Source organism: Puntigrus tetrazona, chromosome 7 (assembly GCF_018831695.1).
Source record: "Puntigrus tetrazona isolate hp1 chromosome 7, ASM1883169v1, whole genome shotgun sequence".
Classification (NCBI taxonomy): Eukaryota; Metazoa; Chordata; class Actinopteri; order Cypriniformes; family Cyprinidae; genus Puntigrus; species Puntigrus tetrazona.
This window is the reverse complement of record NC_056705.1, coordinates 22047875-22065399: the sequence shown is the minus strand read 5'-3', so window position 1 is coordinate 22065399 and position 17525 is coordinate 22047875. Positions and strand designations below refer to the sequence as shown.

General features: G+C 37.2%; 3 protein-coding genes across 6 annotated transcripts; all 3 read left to right on the top strand.

Moving 5' to 3' along the window:
- Nucleotides 1-1161: 1161 nt before the first annotated feature.
- fbxo3 (F-box protein 3) lies at nt 1162-9216 on the top strand. 2 transcript variants are annotated; one of them, XM_043245280.1, is made up of 11 exons: nt 1162-1279; nt 2168-2257; nt 2363-2526; nt 2633-2747; nt 3538-3742; nt 4459-4504; nt 4604-4688; nt 5464-5586; nt 6433-6548; nt 6695-6876; nt 7005-9216. In XM_043245280.1, the coding sequence occupies exons 1-11, from the start codon at nt 1188-1190 to the stop codon at nt 7131-7133; spliced, it is 1347 nt and encodes a 448-aa protein (XP_043101215.1). In that variant the 5' UTR covers nt 1162-1187; the 3' UTR covers nt 7134-9216. The 2 variants fall into 2 exon arrangements, with proteins under 2 accessions (XP_043101215.1, XP_043101214.1); XM_043245279.1 differs by having other exon boundaries at nt 6695-6885.
- An 803-nt stretch (nt 9217-10019) lies between these two features.
- LOC122349297 (CD59 molecule (CD59 blood group)) lies at nt 10020-12603 on the top strand. 3 transcript variants are annotated; one of them, XM_043245281.1, is made up of 4 exons: nt 10020-10131; nt 11089-11168; nt 11289-11390; nt 11488-12603. In XM_043245281.1, the coding sequence occupies exons 2-4, from the start codon at nt 11114-11116 to the stop codon at nt 11685-11687; spliced, it is 357 nt and encodes a 118-aa protein (XP_043101216.1). In that variant the 5' UTR covers nt 10020-10131; nt 11089-11113; the 3' UTR covers nt 11688-12603. The 3 variants fall into 3 exon arrangements, with proteins under 3 accessions (XP_043101216.1, XP_043101217.1, XP_043101218.1); XM_043245282.1 differs by having other exon boundaries at nt 10061-10131; nt 11094-11168; XM_043245283.1 differs by lacking the exon at nt 10020-10131 and adding an exon at nt 10137-10263.
- A 2156-nt stretch (nt 12604-14759) lies between these two features.
- Nucleotides 14760-17498, top strand: aplnr2 (apelin receptor 2). Its single transcript, XM_043245772.1, has 2 exons — nt 14760-14896; nt 15475-17498. Exon 2 carries the CDS (start codon nt 15701-15703, stop codon nt 16925-16927), a length of 1227 nt encoding a protein of 408 aa, XP_043101707.1. The 5' UTR covers nt 14760-14896; nt 15475-15700; the 3' UTR covers nt 16928-17498.
- The last annotated feature ends 27 nt before the right edge of the window (nt 17499-17525 follow it).

Here is a 17525-nt window from a genome sequence, read left to right as displayed (position 1 = left end):
CTTCACTCACTTTTTTTGTGTGCCAATAGTGCATATGGTAAAAAAATAAATAAATAAAATAATCTCACTTTCTTCCTGACACATTTATTTGTTTTACACTTCCTACACATTTTGTGACTTAAAACACAAAATTACTTTTCACTGATTTTATTACAAGAACAGATTTGGACAGATGTCTAGGTATTTGTTTTAATAAAAGCATAGGTAAAGAAAGTGAGATTAGAGTTTTCGTATAGCCAACAGAGATGGACTAATAATGACTATGGTTGTAGATTATTTGATCACGTAGCTTTATATATATATATATATATATATATATATATATATATATATATATATATATATATATATATATATATATATATATATATACTGCTTTGGTAATATTTTAAAGGTTTGTAACTCCTTTAAAAACGCTGAACTGTGGTTTTGACCTTGAGAACGACAGACAGAAAATGGACCTGTGACGCCATCTTCAGGTGATATAAAAGGTAAACACCTTATTTCAGACTGATGAGCTGCCTGAATGAATGTCAAAGTTGTCTTCATATAACGGCCACATCCGATGAAAGGCCACCCCACTGTACGGCTGTATGTAGGATTCTGTGGGTTATTATGAAGGAGCGGTTCCTCCTTAATGATAATACCAGAACTGAATGAGTTACGTTCGGCTGTGTTAACAATCGTTAAACTACAATATTTCTACAAACTACAACATAAATACAATAGTTAGCAACATAACTATTGAAGATGCAGCTAGCAGTGTCTGATTCGTTTTAGCGAATTACTGATGTATTAGTCCTCTTAGGAATATTCCCCAGTTTTGTTATATTATGTGTTTGTGTTTATGTGTGTGTGTGTGTGTGTGTGTGTGTGTGTATATATATATATATATATATATATATATATATATATATATATATATATATATATATATAGTATGTAGGCCTACAGAAAAAATATATATATATACAGAAAAAAAAGGCAGGAGCCAGGACCATTAAGTGAATTTGCAAGACAAAATATCGAAATATCTTACTGTTACCATCGTATCAACGTACATTTCCCCTCGGATAATCGTTGTGCAGCGACATGTGCGCAATATTTGATAACAGAGCAGCGTGCGGGCACGCCCTCTTGTCATCTCAGTGAAGGGGCGGGGCTTCGGTTCTGCATTCGCTACAAAGATGGCAACGTCCATAGCGCTCAGCCTGGATAACTTACCGTCTGATCCCTTACTGCTGGTGCTGTCATTTCTGGACTTCCGAGATCTGATAAGGTAGACATTCAGCTCGAGCCATTCTTTCAGTCCTTGCGATAATAAACACGCGTGTCTGCTTTTTGAACTATCTTGAAAAATAATATTCGCTGCACAGTTAGCTGGCAATGCTAACGGCATAGCTTAAGATGTTACTCAGGCAGGTACTGTTGATAGACACATACGAAAAGGTTGGGATATTGTTCATTTTCGGTTACTGTGAAAAGACGCATCTGTGTTTTAACTGTTAAACTATCTCCTGCATCGTATGTTTGAAGATAGAAGTGCATGACTTCATGTAAGTTGACTGTGTAGTGCGACAAGCCATAACACAAAAGCTTTATTTCGGCTGCAGTCGCACGGTGAAGGCAACTGTTTGTTCTCTGGGAATCATCAATTGAGCTTTGCTTTGATAAATATTTCGGTGTCAGAAATGGGCAGTGATGTTCACGTGACGCTGCTCAGCTGGCATTTTGTTTGACACTGCTACTAAGTTTCCCTCGCTGTTTAAAGCAGCTACCAGTAAAGACTACATCCTGTCATCTTTTTAAAGGATGCATTATTAGGTCTACAGTTATGTATTTGGTTGATACTTTAATCCAATGTAACTTCCGTTGCACTCAAGGTCTCCTTGCCATGTAAAATGTACTTAAAATGTACTTAACTTTGAACTGCAAACCAAAATATAATAACTTTTTTTCCTCTGTCCCTTTAACTTTAAGTTTTTTCTTAATAGTTTGAGAATACTAAGTCCATCACAATTACACTTTGTACCACATTATACAAAAACCAACTTGAAGGTTAAATATGGCCATGATCGGATATTTATTATTTAACAGATGAAGCCCTGCATGAATATCTTATGTTTCCAGCATCAGAAGTAGTTGATCTGGCTTGTTCTTTTCTCAGCTGCAGTTTTGTCAGCCGTCGCCTGAATGAGCTGACAGGCCATAACCCCCTATGGAAGAGGCTTTGTCAGAAGCACTGGCTCCTTACAGAGTAAGCTCATGCCCTTAGAACTTTTCATTTATGGCAAATGGTTTTTTTTTTCTGTTGCATTTTTTTTTATTTGATGTTGGTGACATGTTGTTTGTTTGTTTTCAGGGCAGACAAAGCCCACAGAGGCTTGGCGTGGAAGGAGCTGTTTCGGGAATATTATGCTGATCTCGGCCGTTACATTGACTATTACAGTACTCTCAAGAAAGCCTGGGATGACCTGAAGAACTATCTGAACCAGAAGTGTCCCCGAATGATAGCTTCACTTAAAGGTCTGTTCACCGTGTTAGTCGTTCAACCACATTTTAAAAACCTGTGGGTGTTTTTTTAATAATATGAATGTTGTCCAGTGAATGCTTTGCTTGCTTTTTCTTGAAGAGGGCGTGAGAGAGGAGGAGCTAGACACCATCGAGGCCCAGATTGGCTGCAAACTCCCTAATGACTACCGTTGCTCCTATAGGATACACAATGGACAGAAACTAGTGGTCCCTGGGTAAGACTTCTGAGAATACGGTGTTGAAGATTGAACATTTTATTTCCTTTATTTTTCCCTCGTAATTTACTTGTCAATTATTACAACATGATTGGGAAATTAAGGTAATTTTTAAAATGATTGAACAACATAAATTGTACACAAGCGGACAAATTTAATTTACCGTCGTCAGCCTCTGATATAAAAATCTTATCAGGTGTGTCATAATACAGGGTGATTACTTAATTAGGTACTTAGCAGTAGCCATTGTACTTACATGAAATAAAATGTACTTATCATGTAATTAAGTTATAAAACAGCCTTTAATTAGAGTTTGTAATTATGAACAGCTAATGTTACACATATGAGCTTATTACACGGCTGCTTACAAGTACGATCTTGATGCACTTTATTTTAAATATCTATGCTTGTGTAATATTCTGTCATTTTTAATATAATAAGAAAAGTATTACATGTATTTGTGTACTAATGGCTTAAATCAAACTAAGGTGCAGCTATATAAGATGCACAGTATAGATACACAATCTTGATACACTTTATTTTAAGTACCCTATCTCTGTGTACTCGAAATTATAATTACGTTGTATAAAGTCAATACAAACTGTTCCAAACTTAGTTACATGGTAAGAACATTTTGTTTTATGCAAGTACAGCGTCTACTGCCAAGAGATATAACAGATGCAACCCTGAATCAAACCTGAAAATAACCAAGGAAGCTGACATGGTGTTAAAATGTTAACAGACTTTTAATATTATCAGAACTGATCTTTGCACTACGTCCCCTCCACAGGCTGATGGGCAGCATGGCTTTGTCCAATCACTATCGCTCAGAGGACCTGCTGGATATTGAGACAGCAGCAGGGGGATTTCAGCAGAGGAAGGGAATGAGGCAGTGTCTTCCGCTCACATTTTGCTTCCACACCGGCCTCAGCCAGTACATGGCCTTGGAGAGCACAGAGGGGCGAACACGCAGTGAGATCTTCTATCAGTGCCCGGTTAGATCGCCACCCTCAGACCAAAACAATCTAACATGCAGAAAAATGCATTTATGTAGAGCTTAGCGAACAATTATGAAAAGTGAAATTCTGATGAAAACCATATAGTAGCTGGAGACTAAAAGGTGATGTAAAAGGAATAGTTTACCCAAAATGTAAAAGTTTGCTCAACATTTACTCCGTTTCAGGTCATCTATGATGTAGATACGTTTGTTTCCTCATCAAAACAGATTATGAGAAATTAAACATTATATCACTTGTTCATTAATGCATGCTGTGCAGTTGAAGGATGCTGTCAGAATAAGTTTAATCAGCTGATTACAAACATCACAGCAATCACAGAAATCCATCTGTTACTGTTTGCAATGATCAAACCTATCTTTTAGATGGTTTTTAACTTTAAACCATGGCTTCAGTAAAGTACAAGTATTGTAGTGTTGGATTTTCGAACAAAAACGTTAACCGTGTGTCAATCGGGGGGGAAATAAGTACAGTCATTTAAATTTAATTCCTTTTTAAAAAGGCCTCTCATTTGTGTCGTAGCTGACAGGTGATCAATCATTTTACCACATCAAGTACAACTCTGCTTGTGCACGAGGGGATCTTCAGCACTAGATAAAAGAGAGATTGTTCTTGCATTGTTGCACTTTGACCAGTAGGAGGTGGTCTTATCTTTTTGTGTGTTGCTAGCTCTCATTAATGTCTTTTCTTCACAGGATCAACTGGCACAAGATCCCTCTGCGATTGACATGTTCATTACGGGTAACAAAGTGCAAAAGCAATGCATTAAGCAGTTCAGTTTCAAATAAGCTGTTTCAAATGATAATGAACTTTTTTTCTCTCTTCTTTTCTTTTTATCAGGTTCTAACTTTACAGAGTGGTTTACTTCCTATGTTGACAATGTTGTAACAGGAGAATACCCCATCATTCGGGACCAGATCTTCAGGTGGTCCATTTGTTGTTATTTTCTATATTTAGCCTTGTTCAGACAGTCAGTCAAAATCCGATATGATTGTACATTTCCAATTTGTGTCTGATTATATATAGCGAATCTGAAAGACAAAAAATAATGTGAAATACAATTTTAACAAATCTGCTACTAGCTCCCTTCATGTGTGATTTGAAATCCTATTCAAATCGCTTTTCTGGAAATGTTTCAGTTTGAGCATTTAACAGCTTTTTTTGCTTGTCACTTTCTCACAACACATAAAACATTATATACGTTAGACAATGTTTGTAAAAAAACAAAAAAAAAACTCTAGAACAAGGCTGTATTGTTGCAAAGTGCATGTCAAATTTAAAATCACGTTGGTCTACCCACCTTTTGAGCTTTGAGACTTTCTATTGTAATAAATCTGCACATTCCAGCTAACTACATTTCTGCTGCTGCCTCATAATATGCATATAATCCAGAGCGACAGCAATATGTTGTCACAATACAAAATTATATCTGTATTGCTGTTATGCTTGTTTTTAACGTCATTGTCATAGAGAGATCGCCAGTAACATGAAAACGCACAACTGAAACACAAAGATTATCTGAATATTTGTGATACACAATGTGTACAAACCCTGTCAAACCCTGAAATCAAATTATAATTGGATGAGAAAATAAATAGGACTGACTGTCTGAACAAGGCTTTAGTAACTGTTTGCATCTAAAACTACAAAAGCACATTATAAATACCCAATTACATTTTATCCCCTTTATGTTTGTTCAGGTATGTTCATGACAAGCGCTGTGTGGCAACCACTGGTGACATCACAGTATCAGTCTCTACCTCCTTCCTGCCAGAGCTCAGTTCAGTTCATCCACCACACTTTTTCTTCACCTACAGAATCAGGTACTACATTTAATTTGGTTTTGTCATCTGAATATTTAAGCTTTGTATAACTGCTTTCCTAGGCCTGATAAAAGTAAGCTTTGCTGATGATGATGATAATGATGATAATGATGATGAAAGTTACACTGTGGTATTTTTTACTTCGGCATGTTTTTTTTTTTTTTTTTTTTTTTTGATATGAAATATGAAAATATGAAATGTCTAAAATGTTTACAGCCATGGCAAATTAAATTTTTCAACTGTGTCAATATTTGCTCCCTTAATCTGATTTCAGAGCAATTGTTACCTTTTTTAATCTTATTAAATATATGCATCTTGTGTTTTTTAATCAGTCTGTTACATTTAACCAATATATTAAAGTTAGAATTATAAGATAATGTTACCATTCAAATGAAATCCACGTAAACAACTTACATTTTTTCACTGCAGAAGTGGCAAGGAATCTGCATCTGAAATGGTATTACACAGACTGTTTAATGCAGCTTAGAGGTAGCTTGAATACATTTTACAATAGCAAAAACAATGCAATGTGATTAATTGTATATTTAGCTAAGAAATTAAATTTAGATGCCAGTTACCAGCTAGTCACTTTCTTAATGAGTTATATCGTTAAGTCATTCGTTCAAATGATTTGTTTAAATGGCTAAATAATTCCGTAATTTGTTAAACTGATCGTTCTCTATGTGGATTCATTCAGTAATGAAACGTTTACATCTCTGTGCTTAATTTGTTAAACGTAGTTCCTACTAAAATGATCGAGCTGCTTTCTGCTGTCACTTGCTATAACAATCTGTACTAAGGCTTGACATGGGATGATACGATAAGCTGTGCCATTTTATGCATCAGGATTGAGATGTCAAAGTCGGCCCTGCCAGAGAATGCCTGCCAGCTAGACAGCCGCTACTGGAAGATCACAAATGCAAACGGAAATGTGGAGGAGGTCCGTGGCCCTGGTGTTGTGGGTAAGAGCACATCCCTGTAAGAGAAGGGTAAATCAGAACGGTTAGCACTGGCAACTGAATTATCAAGATGGGACACTCTGACAGTATGTGTATAAATCAAAGTGACAATGCCCTGCATCGTTTTTTTGCGTATGATGTACATGCAGGTGAGTTTCCAGTGATGACACCGGGTAAAGTTCACGAGTACGCCAGCTGCACCACGTTTTCCACCACCTCCGAGTACATGGAAGGCCACTACACATTCCACCGGCTCAAGAACAAAGAGGAAGTGTTTGACGTTTCGATCCCACGCTTCCACATGGTTTGCCCACCATTCCGTGAATCAATGGTGCGCTCGGTGAGCTGCTATTTATGTCTTTCTGTTGTGTCCAAGGAAAAAACAAATATCCGGGATGCTAATGTGTGCACATTTGTCATTTTTAAATCCCTCGTTCTGTGTTTGTCTCTCTCGGTTAGAGCTCAGTCAGTGAGGTGTCTGCTCCTTATGATGATGAGAACTCATCGGACACAGACGACTACGAGGAGGGAGAAATGCGTGGCATGAACATGGCTGACCCAGGAGGACGCTGCCCTCGGCATGTCTGATGCATTTTTACATGCCCCCGGCCAACACCCGCCCACAGATACTGACGCACACACACTCACACAAACGGGAGAGCAGGAGGACAAACAGAGCTTTTAGGCATCCATTGTTTATTGTACAGCGCTCTTGTGCCTGTCACCTCTTGAACGTTTTCTCCGGTTTCTGAGGGCATGTGTCTGGTTGTGGCATATCTGTGTCTGTGCACGTCTGTGGACGTGTGAGATCATTGTACGTGCGTTTGAGTCTGCAAGTGTGTTTTGCGATTTGAGAGTGAGGGAGTTTATTGAATGTGTGTGAGATTCTGTGAGATTGGCTCTTCTTGTCTGGGTTTCACAATGACCTGCCACTTACCTAAAGAAACAGTTCAGCCAAAAATTGAAAATGTGCTCACCTTTATGACGTTCCAGACCTGTATGTCTTTCTGTCTCGTGTGGAACACAAATGCAGTTGTTGTTTTGGAACCCACTATGGACCAAAAAATTATTGTTCAAAACGTCTTCAACAGAATTAAGGCAATCATACAGGTTCGGGACGACATGGTGATAAAATTGTTAATTTTGCTTGAACTATCCTTTTAAGTCCTTAAAATTAAAGAGCATGGGGAGAAATTGTGACACTACTATAAGCAGAGAAGTACACACACACTGTATCACTGTGTGTGTTTATATATATATAATATAGATTTATAGATGTATAGATTGAACATGTATCAGAAAGGCTGAAATAAATTGATCCCATTAATTTCCTCCACAAGGCCTCAGGTATTGTGTAGCGTGTATGTGCTTGTGTGTGTGTGTGTGTATATATGTTTGTTCTAGTGTCGTCTATACTTAGGGTTTTGGGGACAGGCTGAGGCCCAGATCTTGTGAAGTGAAACTGATTTATTTAAAGAGGAGGGGAAAGCACATAGACCCAAACCAGCCAGTTCACTCAAACATCAGCTAACCCGTGCAAGCAATCATTGAACTACTTTTTTTTTTTTTTTAAGTTACATGTTGCTCTAGTTCTCTACTAGTTCAGAGGTGCTTTTGGCCTGTTCTCAGAAACACTGGATGGATGTAAACTGCCAGGACACACTGATGTAGTGTAAAGCATCTTTTTAGCTCTGATTATCCTAAGGGCTGGAGGTTACAGACTGGTGTGAATAACAAAATAAGATAATTTTATGAGACGTTTATGGCATTATTGTGAATTTCCACACTTTTTTTTTTTTCTTTAAATCCAGTGCAAGCGGTAAATGATCAGAAAAAATGTCTTTGTTGTACAGTTTTTTTTTTTTTTTCCAGAATGAAATCTAGGCACTTTAAAAATTTCTCAGCTTTTTTCTTCCCTTTCCTTTCCTAATGGGAATGTGAGCTAATCTTGCCTAGAGATATGTACGATTTTGATTTTTCTTGTTCATGACTGCAATTATGTTATCATCTTTGTAAAATAATGCTGTGCAGTGAGATTTTTCAACAGTTTGCTATTATGTTCTGTTTAGCCCTATTGAACCTCTCATTAGTTAATAACTCCTCTGTTTTGTTTTGTTTTATTATTTTTTTTTTTTTTGTATGTGTGAGGTTTTTTTTGGAGTAAATAAAAAGGTAATGGTGTATCACTACCGTGTTTCACTACTAAATTGTTTGTTTACATTGTTCTTGTGTTCAGGATGCTCTCTGCCATCTCGGCACAAAGAGGCCGTTGATTTATTTTTCACAAGCACGTCTCAGTGCTATTGTCTCATGCTCTGGAATATCTCTGAAAACACTTATTGTTCTCACAACACAAAACTTAAAGTCATTTCTGTCCCTCCAACCCAAACCCTAACCCTAACCCACCCTGATAGTGGCAGTTGTCATGGCAACGTTGAAGAGGCCTTGTTTTAGTCAGACTGATGTTTCTTTGTTGAGCCATTTTGTTTTTTGGCACACATCTCTTTACTCATTCATTTAAGCTATTCTGAAAGAGAGAAAATGCAACCTTTCTGTAATGTATCTTAAGTACTTTGACAAACCATTTTGAAGTGCCCACACTAGGGCCAATACATCAGACATGTGGTCTTTTCATGCCAGATCATTTAAAATCACAATTTGTTGAACACCAGTGTATGTTTAATAGTCCTTTTTGTCTACACGTGAGTGATTTTGATCATGTACGTTCGTTGCAGACAGCCTCACATATTTCAGCTGTTCTCGTACTACAGCTGAATGAATCCTTGTGTGAACCCGCTTCTAATAATAGGCCATTCATTAAACCACTGTTTGCTGAAGCCTGACCTAGATGTGTGGTCAAATTAACTGTTGTTTTAAAAAACATCATATACATAAGAATGAATTTTATACTGCTTCAGCATTTTATAAGAAGGAAAAAATCTTAAAGAAGGTCAAACTGAGCATATGTGCGTTAGCATAAAGTCAGGAGTGCTGATCAACAGGAATGGGTTAAAAACAATTGATAAGAAAACAGACGAATGACAGGAAAGTAAAGTGTCTTGTTCATACACGTAAAGATATAAACATTATTACATATGTTGAACTGTTGGATTTTTGCTTTTAGTATATTGATTAAGCTGAAGAATAGAAAACTTTAGCATTCAACTTTCAACCACAGGATGCTGAATAAATGCTGCAGGTTCATTCCTAAGAACGGCATAGTAAGGGATTTCTACAGTTACAAACACCACAATGCTACATTGTCAATGTGGTACTACAGAATAGCACATTTGAAGGATGACTGTCCCCGACTCTAAAAGACAGTATATTACATGCGATTATTCAATTCTTTTAATCGTGAATTGTTATAGCAACATTATTTCTTATTTTTATGTCTTAACATCAATACACAATGTCTGATAATATATTTCATTTAAATATTTTAGGTCAGCAGAATGGTGTTCAAGCACAACAGATTTATTGAGGAGCGTTGTGGGCGTGTTTAGGAAAGCGTAAGGGGCTCAAGCTCTCCAGTTTTCAGACTGGTTTGGATGTGTCTGTGGTTGGATACTTTCTTCACACTGGGGTAAGACTAGAAAGACTAGACAGAAAAGTAGCTGCTGTACTGCTTAGTATATTCTGTGCTTGTGAGCCAGGATGATTTAGACTGCATTTTTGCTTGCAAACTATAAAGCATTAAATATATTGACTTTTCCAGGTATGCTTTGTTTTGATTAGTTTTTTGGTTGAACCTAAAGGTCGAAAGTTATGAGAAAATGTGACATGATTTATGGTAGTCATTAGTTTCAGTTTTATGAATACTATTCTGAAAAGAAAATCACTTAATTCATAATTTAGTGAAAGGCAGACGAGCTGTCATGGAAACAGAGACAAATAAATTAATTTGTAATTGGTTATCTCTCCAAACATATTTTAAATTTTATTATTATTATTTTTAAATAGTATTGTCACCATTAGTACTATTGTTATCATTAAATTAGCATTTAAATGAAATTATTGGGTAAACAATAAAACACTGGTGTGTATTAAGAGTGGTACATCAGGTTAATTGTTTTGGTTTTATTGTTAATTATATATATATATATATATATATATATATATATATATATATATATATATATATATATATATATATATATATATATATATATTCATTCATTAATATATTTATAAATGTCACATTGTTGCAAGTGTCATGACATATACCTTGTAAATATATATTGTATTTTTATGAAAATGACAAGCAAACAACAATAACAGTTGTGGTCGTGGTCGGAGTAATAATAGTAGAAGCTATAATAAAACTGAATGTATCTTAGCAGAACTATCTAGTCCTAGATGACCCACAATTCTTTCTCTTACAGTTGTTGGTTCATTTAAAAAATAAAACATTGTTATCAAATGCTGATCATCATGTGGTTCCAGTCTGATATGATTCTGCTACTTTGAATGAACATGCAGACGCATTCAGACAAGTTCAAATTGTACTCAGTTGTACTACTCTTTCTCTTTCTTTATCAAGATTAGTCTGGTAAACCGAAGGCATTATGAAAGCTTCTGTTGGAGTGTGTGTGGTGTTCGTTCTGGCTCTGGTGGGGCTTGGTATGTATTGTCTTTAAGAATGTTTGCACCATGCATAAGATGTGTTTTTTTGTATATTTTGCATTACTGTTTTTGCTAAATAAATAAATAAAACCTATCTCTTTCTCTTTGTCTTTCAAGGCTCTGCCATCAAATGTTACAGTTGTAAGGACTACACGGGCACATGCTCTAAAATTCGGAACTGCTACTATGATGATGCCTGTGTGTCCGTCTACGAGAGAGGTGGCAGCTCTCACTCATTCTCAGAAAACGTCTGCATTCTAACAAACCATTTCCATGACCTTTTGACTTTGCGTGACGTATCTTTCTTTTCTTTTAGGCGGTGACACGTACAGGCAGTGTATAAAGTATTCTGATTGTAACTACAACGTAATCGGCGAGAAATTTCCCAAACTTTCCAGCTTCAAGTTCTCCTGCTGTACCAGTGACCTGTGTAACACAGCACCCGTGTCCGTGTCCAGTCGCTCTGTGGTGGGAATACTGCTCTCGCTAGCACTCTTCTGGTGGGGTGTTCTCTAAAACGCTTCTGCATTGTTCCTTGCAAAGCTGGCAGTGGTATCATGCAGAGAGAATGCAGAGATCTTCTATATCTTGATTTAAGTGGTCAAAGAAGCATTCACAGCTTAAATCTCAGCTGTATGTTAAAACTGCGTGTGCTCACTGCTAAAGCTTATAAGCTAAAGCTTGTATGTTTTGATTTTTTGCACTTAATAGTGAAAGGGAAACCATCTGAATATAATTTATAGTATTCGGTGCTGCTTTATGTAAGTTATGTGTACTTTTTCGCGGCTAATCCTGTTACCCAGAAAAGGGGCACGACTGAGTGGGTTACGAGGGATGCTGACATTTTCAAAGGGTTAATGTATCATCAACATTTTCATAAAAACCCTTTACGCCTGCTTTTCCACTGCCTTGTTTACGAATGTCTCTTTTAAAACGTAAAATCTCTTGAAAAACATTGCGTGCAATATGTAGACATGTAGTCTTTTCAGTGTGCTGATTAGCTTCTTGTTACCACGATAGCCAGCGAAACTTACCTTTACCTACGAACCTTTATGTGACCAATAAAAGGAACATGCACTTTTATGCAAATTAAGAGTTTGAGAATTCTGTTAAATATTTACAACGATTCCTCGTATATAGCTGTCAGCTGGAGCTGGTTTAAAATTTGAGGTATGTGATTTATGTTGTAAAACAAAATGTGTTGTCTCTTCAGCTAATGTTAACCAAAGTACTCAACCAGTAGACAAAACCCACAGTGAAAAAAAAAATAGGCCTAGGGTGTTTAACAGGCATGACTAACAAGTATGTTACCCTGTTATTTATAACCATTATTTATGTGCTTTGTTTCAGTATTTTTTTTCTTCTGGAAGTTAATTATTATAATTAATAGTTCTTTGTCAATATGACACAAATAAATGTTTTTTGGCCATTCCTTTTATTGCTTTATTCCTTATTTTTGGAATGTCTGCCCAGACTGATAATGAATGATAATAAAAAAAATTAAATAAATGAATAAATATTTATATATTTTATACTATAGATGCAATTATGCAGATGAATGTGATTAAGAAAAGGGATACTGTATGTTAAATATGAATAGTGTTTTGGGTATCATATATCAAAAAAATTTGATACATTCAGATTTCATCAAACTTGATTCTTTTGAAAGAATAGGTGTTACTGCAAATTCAAATATATGTCCATTTTTTTAACAATGTTTTTTTATGGGCATGTTTCATTTTATCATGGTTGGTGGTTGCTTTTTCATAGTGAAAAATGATCAAACATAAAAAAATCTGAATTTGAGCGGTGGGCATTGCAAATATTACATTTATTTATATAACTTTATATTTTCGCATTCATATAGAATTTAAAGGCATGCAATTATAAAGCAGGTTGAAGTAAGTACAAGAAATTAGCATACACAATTATTTATATTGTATGGAAATTTTAAAACAAGAACTTATCATGTACCGCATGGAAGTCTAAACGTCTCAATTATGCACAGCTCTAAAATGCGTAAATATGGCCTGCTTGGAGTTATTGGACACTGATGAAAGGGATGGTACATCGTTGTACTTATGTACAATTTATAGTTTGACCCAGTGCTGTGGAAACAGAGTGTGTTTAACTCATGTCATATATATGACCTAACAACCTTTTTATAGACCCTCACTATTTGTACAGCTGAGATCAATTGGGAACAAGAGAGAAAACAAGAGAGGCTAGTGTGAGGTGTATATTCTACATACACACATACACACATACACACACATGTATATATATATATATATATATATATATATATATATATATATATATATATATATATATATATATACATATATATATATATACTCCCACTGGCTCATTTTTTGTTTTATTACATAATTGGTCGAGTCTAGTTCAAATAGTTGCAAACAGGAAATGTCATCTACATCATCTCCTGACTATTGTATTCTAAACACATTCAGTACTATTCATTTGAAAAACAAGTCTCTCGGTTGCATTTTTAAATATTTGCTGTCATTGCGTTGCATCATAAATAGCTGTACTGTTGACTCTGTCAGGATTTTATTCAAGACAAAAGACTTTCCCTTTTTCATTCTTATTGAAAGCGTCAACTTGCAAAGCCCCACAAAACCCACAATAGGGAATTCCTGAGTTTCTGGAGTGTTTAAACAGCACGAGACTCAGACTGGTCAAATAGCTCAATCAGGACCTCAGACATGCAGCTGAGCTCAACCTACACAATCAGTTTAATAGTTAAACTGAGGTAGATCACATAAATGTAGCCAATGTGAGACTGAACGTTTATAAGATAAGCTATTATAATCTAAGACTTTCCAAAAACATGAACCAATGTATGATACCAAAGTGATAATATCAAAGTGATGATAAATAATACCAAAGTCTCTTGCCCGGACCAATTTTGGAAGAAGTCAGAAATAAGACTTTTCTAATGTCTAAAAAAAAGAAAAGATAAATGTCTAGATTCTATAGTGATTGTATTCTTTGAACTTAGCAGCATGAAACGGATTGATAAGTTGTTACTTTAGAGCTTCGGATTTTTGTTTAGGTAAAAGTGTTTCAAACTCTTCAGGCATGTGTTGATATAGAAATGCAAATGCACAGGTTTAATTCTTCCTCGTTCAAAATCACCCTGTAGTGTTATTCAGAGAACAGTCTGTACAACAATGGGCCACACATAATGTCTCTGAATTCCTGATCTCCCAGTGTTTGTAACCCATTATTTGTAAAAAAATACAAACTATATTTACAAATGCAACCTTGTGTATGTAGAGGTAGTGTTGACCAGGGGTATGCTGTTTGCTACAGTATAAGACATTGTCATGTGTACAAAGCTTCTTTCAAGCCTGAGGTGTTCTGAGTTTACTCAGTCTGTTTAAGAGCAGAGGGACTGTTTGAGATCTCACAAAACTGCTATGGGGTGGTCCTGTGAGAGAGGAGGGGGACAGAACAAAAAGCCAATGGACACAAAGAAAAGATAGTCTTTAAAGAGCAGACGCTTCTCAGTAGGTAAGACACAGAAAGAAGCATTCGATTCTGGAGAAGAAGTCATCGACAGAGATCAAGAGAAAACTATGGATACATATTAATTTGTGTCCACCTTATATCAACTAAAAACTAAGAGAGATTATCCACAGAGAAGACAACACAGGCACATTTATTAACAGAAACAGAGGCAACCTCAAGTAAATCAGGTATGAGATTATTTGGTTCATGGTGGATGTCTTTTGTGGGATAGATTTTATTATTTTTTGTTCTTATATGTGTGGTATGTACATCACTAGATTAATACACAAAATTATTTTATTTTTATTAATTTTGTATTGCAGAATTATTACTGGAACTGCATGCATTTACTGATATGGATTAGTTATGTTCAAGTATAACACTCTGACTGGCAAAAAACCCCCCAAAAAACGTCTAATTCTGGCATGTTACATGTTCGTCAAAAGTCTTGTGTAGCTTATTTGTTAAACAATGTCAAGAAATATCCCATATCCATATTGTAAGATGACAATGGCAAGATTCATCAGGCTCAAGATTAATAGAAGTAACTGTTGAAACAATGCTACAACGAATGCAGAGCATAATCAAAACTGAAGGCGATCGAGCAAAATATTAGCATGTGCGACTATTTTTTGGCCAGGCAATGTATAAGCTGGTTATTTGGGGGGTTGAGAATATGATACAACCAGAAAATTACACAAGAATTTCTTTCTCATCTGTTTTTGATGCAGAGCTTCATTTTTCTTTTCTCTGTGATATCCCACAGAAACCGAAGAGCACAGAGGAGAAAGGAAGTGTCACTGACTCCTCCAACTGTTGTGGGAATCTCCCAAATATAGAATCCAGGGAAAAGACAAGTGCTCCCATCATCATTTCCAGGAAGAAATTTCCATTTTCCCCTCTCAAGCCCTTAAAAAGCAACTCTTCATTTATCTTTCCTGCTCATGTCATCCACTTGCTCTCTGCTCTAAGAGCGAGTGTGTGGCTCTCAGATGTCCGGGTCTCTGCCCTTCCCTTCACCCTCTCCCTTTCCCTCATGTGACTACAGAGAATGGTCTGCAACCTGGGTGTTGATTCCAAGCGTGTACCTCCTGGTGTTTATCGTTGGCTCCCTGGGCAACGGCTTAGTGCTATGGGTGTACCTGGATCGTCGAGCGAGAGGCCGCAGGAGGACTGGAAGCGGTTCCAAATCTTCCCAGATCACCGATGCACCTCCTTGTCCCTCCTCTACATCTTCTCGTACAGTAACAGAGTCTTTAATAGCCAGTCTAGCACTGGCTGATCTGGCCTTTGTCTTGACCCTGCCGTTGTGGGCGGCGTACACAGCGCTGGACTACCACTGGCCCTTTGGCCATGTTCTGTGTCAGGTGAGCAGTTACATTGTGGCGCTGAACATGTATGCGAGCGTGTTTTCTCTGACTGGGCTCAGCGTGGAGCGTTACTGCGTCATCACACGAAAGCGTGGAAATGGCTCGAAGCAGGGGCGGTCAACCACTCGCGCCAAGTGGATTGTGGGTAGCGTGTGGCTGGCAGCTGGAATCCTGGCACTTCCTGCTCTGCTTCTACGGACTGTCAGGGAGGTGGATTTAGAAGCAGGAGATGAGGGCGACGGACAGGATGAACATGCACCCTCCTGCTTGTGTGACATGGACTACTCCAGCTTGATCTCAAGTGAGCTGGATCCAGCAGCTTCGGAGCAGGCAGAGCTGATGTGGTCAGCAGCTTTGGGGTTAAAATCAACTCTCCTTGGCTTCCTGTTACCTCTTGTAGTGCTGCTGCTCTGCTATGGCTGGCTAGGTCGACTTCTTTCCCAGCACTTCAGGCTAGGTCCGCGTCCTGATCATACACGGCAACGCAGGCTTCTTCGCATCATCATCACCCTCGTGCTGGCCTTCTTCCTCTGCTGGCTTCCCTTCCACACCAATAAGACACTCTCCGCTATGGTGGAACTGGGCATTCTTCCCTTTTCCTGCAGTTTTGACCAGTGGTTGGTGGCGGCCCATCCATACTCCATATGTCTGGGCTACGTGAACAGCTGTTTAAACCCTCTGCTGTACGCTTGCTGTGATCCGGCTTTCCGGAAGCACTGTGGCAGTCTGCTTGTGTGCGTATGGGTCAAATGTAGAGGTCAGAAAGGAGGAGAGGAGGTTGAACGCAATAAAAGTTCACCAATACCATCTGGGACACATGAAGTAACAGTTAGTAAAGAAGAGCAATGAAGAGAGGTTTGGCAGACTCTGACAGAGATTAACTGTTTCTGAGGAAAAAATTTTAAGGACTGTGAGAATCAGATTATGCTTTCCATTCCTGAGATTTAGCATGAACTTCACCCCCTCAAGAAAACAAGATGCCAACATATTGTGGGAACTGATAAACAGACAGGATCCAGTGAAGGTTTTCCCATGACATTATGCCTTAAGAATGTAGAGGAGCTTTCAAGTTCTAGATTAAATAGAGCTGCATCTGCCAGCACTATGATGCAGTTCAGACTGTATGCACAGTGCAGGCATTTTGTTGAATTATAAACTTTTGAATTATATATGATATTAGACCTCATGTGCAATTTTTTTTTTTTTTTTTTTTACATGTAACAACTTTAAGAGCCTGTTTAGCCCTATCAATGACTTTCAGGATGTATTTTTGTATTTATAAATGTACATTTATAAAATAAAATTAGGAAAAAATACTTTTTTCAAACACAACAATGTAGGTTGTACAAAAGATGTGAGCATAGTACTCACATCTTTTTTATGCTTTCTGAGGATCTCCATTAGTCTGACACTGCAGCATTAGCAAAACCAATGGTTTGAATTTAGG